This window comes from Leptonychotes weddellii, chromosome 5 (assembly GCF_054177405.1).
Source record: "Leptonychotes weddellii isolate Sample4059 chromosome 5, ASM5417740v2, whole genome shotgun sequence".
Classification (NCBI taxonomy): domain Eukaryota; kingdom Metazoa; phylum Chordata; class Mammalia; order Carnivora; family Phocidae; genus Leptonychotes; species Leptonychotes weddellii.
This window is the reverse complement of record NC_138373.1, coordinates 140,583,593-140,587,656: the sequence shown is the minus strand read 5'-3', so window position 1 is coordinate 140,587,656 and position 4,064 is coordinate 140,583,593. Positions and strand designations below refer to the sequence as shown.

The following is a 4,064-nucleotide window of genomic DNA, read 5'->3' as shown; positions in this document are numbered from 1 at the left end:
TTGCTAATAAAAACAGTTTTATTTTTCCCATTAATAGAAATTATCCTAATAAAAATAGAAAGTATAAAGAAAATAAAAGTTACACCATCTGGAGATAAGCCCTTTAAACATTTCACTGAACATACTTTCATACACAAACATACACACAGATGATCTTATATAAATTGGACCACACGTATAACACTTGTTTGAAATCTTTTTGCTTTGCTCTTTATCTTTAAGAAAAAAAATCAGGAATATCTTTTCATGTCAAATAGGGAACTACATAATGATTTTTATGACTGCAGAGTATTGTATCATAGAATGTTCCATAATTTATTTAACCAAACCCTGATTGTAAGATATTAATCTTATTTATTATCTTTTTTTGCTACAATAAAGCTTAATAAACACACTGTACTAACCTATTTACCAACCTGTCCAATTCTCTCTTCAAGATAAATTGTCTACAATTACTTCTAATTGGCTACAACTAAAAGTACTGGATAAGAGAGTGTGTATATTTTAAACTCATACCTAACAGAAATTTTGCCTAAACCTTTTTGAAAGCAATTTGCAAGTATGTATTAAGATCCTTCAATGGGTCCTTGGGGCAGGGGGTTGTGCTGAGCTATGGCAGGCAGGGTGGCATAGTAAGGATGGGTGGGGTGAGGTGGAGAGGACAGTGTCCCTGCTCTGAGGGAGGGGCTGTTGGGCAACAAAGTGTGTGGTGGGCACAGGTCACAATGGGTAGGAGAAGATAAAAGGGGTCCTGTGGGGTGGTTTAAGCCTAGGGGGAGGCTTCAGTTTGGGAGGAGAGGAGCAGTACGAATACAATTGGCAGTGAGGTTGTGGAAGCCAAAAGAACAGAGGCTACTGTGAACCAATGTGTCAGATTCAAGAGGAGGCCCCTCCCCACTCCAAGTGAACACCAACAGCTACACGCCTCAACATCTGCACACTCTGACATCTATTGGGACCCCAACATCTGAGCACCTCAACATCTGCACTCCCTGACATCTACTGAGGCCCGGATCTCTCGCTCCTCCACATCTGCATACCATAACATCTACTGGGGCCCGACCTCTGTGGGCCTCCACATTTGTGCACCCTGACATCTACTGGGGCCCCAACATCTATGCACCTTGACATCTATTGGGGCCCTGACCTCTGGTCCTCAACATCTGCACATGGTAACATCTACTGGGGCCCCGATTTCTGCACTCAACATCTGAGCACCCTGTCATCTACTGGGTCCCTAACATTGTGCACCCCGATATCTCCATGCTCTAGGCAGAGCACAGTCTGGTGCAGGTGCAATTGTCTCTAGCACTGAGCAATTGGTAATCAGTACCCCCACCCTGTTCTCAGTTGCTCAGAGATCAAAAAAAAAAAAAAAGCCTGCAAAAGACCACTGCTAACCCACCTGCTAGAGAAACCAGGGAAATAGGACACCCTGTAAAGTGTGGTAAAGTGTGGAGGACCCCTAGGAGTCCTGATAAAAGATAGCCATGAACAACCAATATAAGTTACCACTTTACACAGCGGAAAGCAGCCCTGCAATGGGTATGTTTAATACCTCCATGGGGAAACTGCAGCAACAACTGTATAAGGGGGAGTATACTATATTCAAGTATGCCCCAATGTTTGAGAGTGACTTTATACAGGTCAGTAAAAAAGGAGAAGTGCTTGACGTGCACAACCGTGCCCGAATGGTGACCGTGGGCATCGTTCGCACTAGCCCCCACCTCACACTACCTGATGTCATGCTGCTGGCCCGACCAGCTGCTATCTGTGATGACTATAACAGATATGGCCCTGCCACCCAGGGAAAAAATTACAAGTCTACACAGATCTTAGAGCTAACCAGACTGTTTCCCTTGAAGTTTGTAACAATATCCATCCATAATGGTAAAAAACAACAGCTCCGCCTGAAGCTTGCCACTGGCCGCTCTTTTTACCTTCAGCTGTGTCCCCCTTCTAATACAAAAGATCTTTTTGTTTATTGGGAAAACCTTGTTTACATTTTGAGACCACCAGTAGAGGCTTACAGTGGTTCCCAGGCCATCCCAGTTGGAGACACACTGGACATAAGTGGGTTTGAAGAGGAGGACAAGAGCCCAGCGGTAAGTCTTCACAGAGACTAAAAGATGGGGCCAGGGTGCTGTGGGAGAACAGCTAAAAGTCCTGCAGAGCCTTTGGTACCAAGGCTCACCTAGAAAATTCATTACATTTGAATGGGTTCAAGGCCAAAAGAGCCTCCATTTGGAGGTCATGTCACACTGGGGAGGTTCTAGGTGTTCCAAAGTGTTCCCCAATGCTGTATTTCAGAGCTTCCTCAGCTGTCAGCAACTCTTATTTTCATGTCCAATATTGTATTGCGATCTGTGGCATCCTGACACTTCCTCCCCCCACGTCTCCCCATGATCACCATGTACTGATTTTGTATAGATCGTTGGCAGAGGGCTGTGCTTGTGAGCACTGTTAGTAGCTACCAGAATATTAAAGTGCATGCCACTTAGCCAGCAGAAATACTAACGTAAGTGTATAAAAAAAAGTATATGAGGATATTTGCTGGTGAATTACAATAATGTTCTAGCAGATACTGAAGAGGAGGATTCCTGCAACAAATGGGAGATTGGACTTGAGAACTCAAAATTATTATAAGCTCTTATTGCTTAGCTATATGAATAAAAGGTCTCACCTTATTTCACTTGTTTGTCTCTCCCATAGGCAAGTGTCATTCATTTCTTTGGAAGGGATCAAGATCAAGTTGACATCAGGAGTCTTCACATGAACCCTGAATTGTTTGGGGCCACCTCTTATGGTTATGCTAGGGAGGAATGAATTCATCATGCCCCCCACACATAGTGCTTTCAAGAGTTCACACACTTCTGCAGTCACAAAGCCTACAGTATCAGATAAAAGGGCAGGGATGGTGACAGGAGCAGCCTTCACAGATCCAGAAGAAGCACAGCTAGAATGGCCATAGTGGGAGCATTCGACATGTCTTACATTGTTGTTAGCAAGGGCTGCAAGCCCTTCTTCTACTCAGAGGTTATTTCCAGCACATCAGTAGGAGTTACTGGCCTCTTCCCAGAGGGCAGCATAAATATGGTGATTCCAAGAGCAGAAACTACTGGCAAGCCCACTGCAAAAACAGCTAACAGCTCAGTATTGGGACCCCTCATTACAACCTTGCAGAGTGAAGCCTACATGAGTGACCAGGACGGAAGCCAGAGGTCTCCACCCAGCAGGACTGACTTTTTAGGAAAGAGTTTCAGAGCCCTGTACTGCACATGGTGCAGAGGTGGGTATCTCGTATAGGACTGTGGAGGAAAGCAATATCATCCACCCTAATACAATTCGACTCAAATTCTCTGCTCTAATAACATATGCTCTATTAACAGGGAAGGGTAGCGATAAAAACAAATGGCAATTTCTGATCAGGCTCTGACCTATCTTTAACTTTCCCTTAACTTGATATTTGTGATTCAATGCACAGATGACAGAATAAAATGCTAAAGATTACTCTCGAAGACCCTCATCCATTTTTCATCTACATGTATTAACCAAAAAAAATTCTAAAATCCCCAAAATATATAACCAGGGACAGAAGCAAATGCTAAAAATTATTTATTATAAAAATATTATTGTCAGGAATGTTGAAAAACTAATTATACTTTCTAGAAAGGGCTTCATTTCCCCAGTCTCTCTGTTCTTGTTTTTTACCCAACTTAAATATTATTTAACTGCTTTGGAATTATACTAAAGTACCCAACATATTCTATAAATCTTAATTTTAATTCTCTGATGTTATTTAAATTCTAAATTTCTTTGTGAAAATTTAGAATTCTAAATAACATCTCATCACAATGGAAGAATAAAATGCATATTAAAACTAGAAAAACAGAACAATTGGCTAAAACTTGAATATAGGATCAATTCAAAATCTAGACAAAAACTAGAGATTAGCTAATCTTAGAAGAAGTGTAAGATCTACAGGATCAACCAGTGTTCTAATTTTGCAAGTAAAAAATCTAAGATTCTAAAAGTAATACATCACATAGTTTTAATTAAGTCTG

At 41.6% G+C, this 4,064-nt stretch overlaps 1 protein-coding gene across 1 annotated transcript; it reads left to right on the top strand.

The window, feature by feature from the left end:
- Positions 1–386: 386 nt before the first annotated feature.
- Positions 387–3,018, top strand: GARIN6 (golgi associated RAB2 interactor family member 6). The gene has a single exon (XM_081822249.1). It carries the CDS (start codon positions 1,491–1,493, stop codon positions 2,124–2,126), a length of 636 nt encoding a protein of 211 aa, XP_081678375.1. The 5' UTR covers positions 387–1,490; the 3' UTR covers positions 2,127–3,018.
- The last annotated feature ends 1,046 nt before the right edge of the window (positions 3,019–4,064 follow it).

Coding starts and splice junctions, on each gene's coding strand:
- GARIN6 (XM_081822249.1), top strand. CDS start 1,491: ATGAACAACCAATATAAGTTACCACTTTACACAGCGGAAAGCAGCCCT.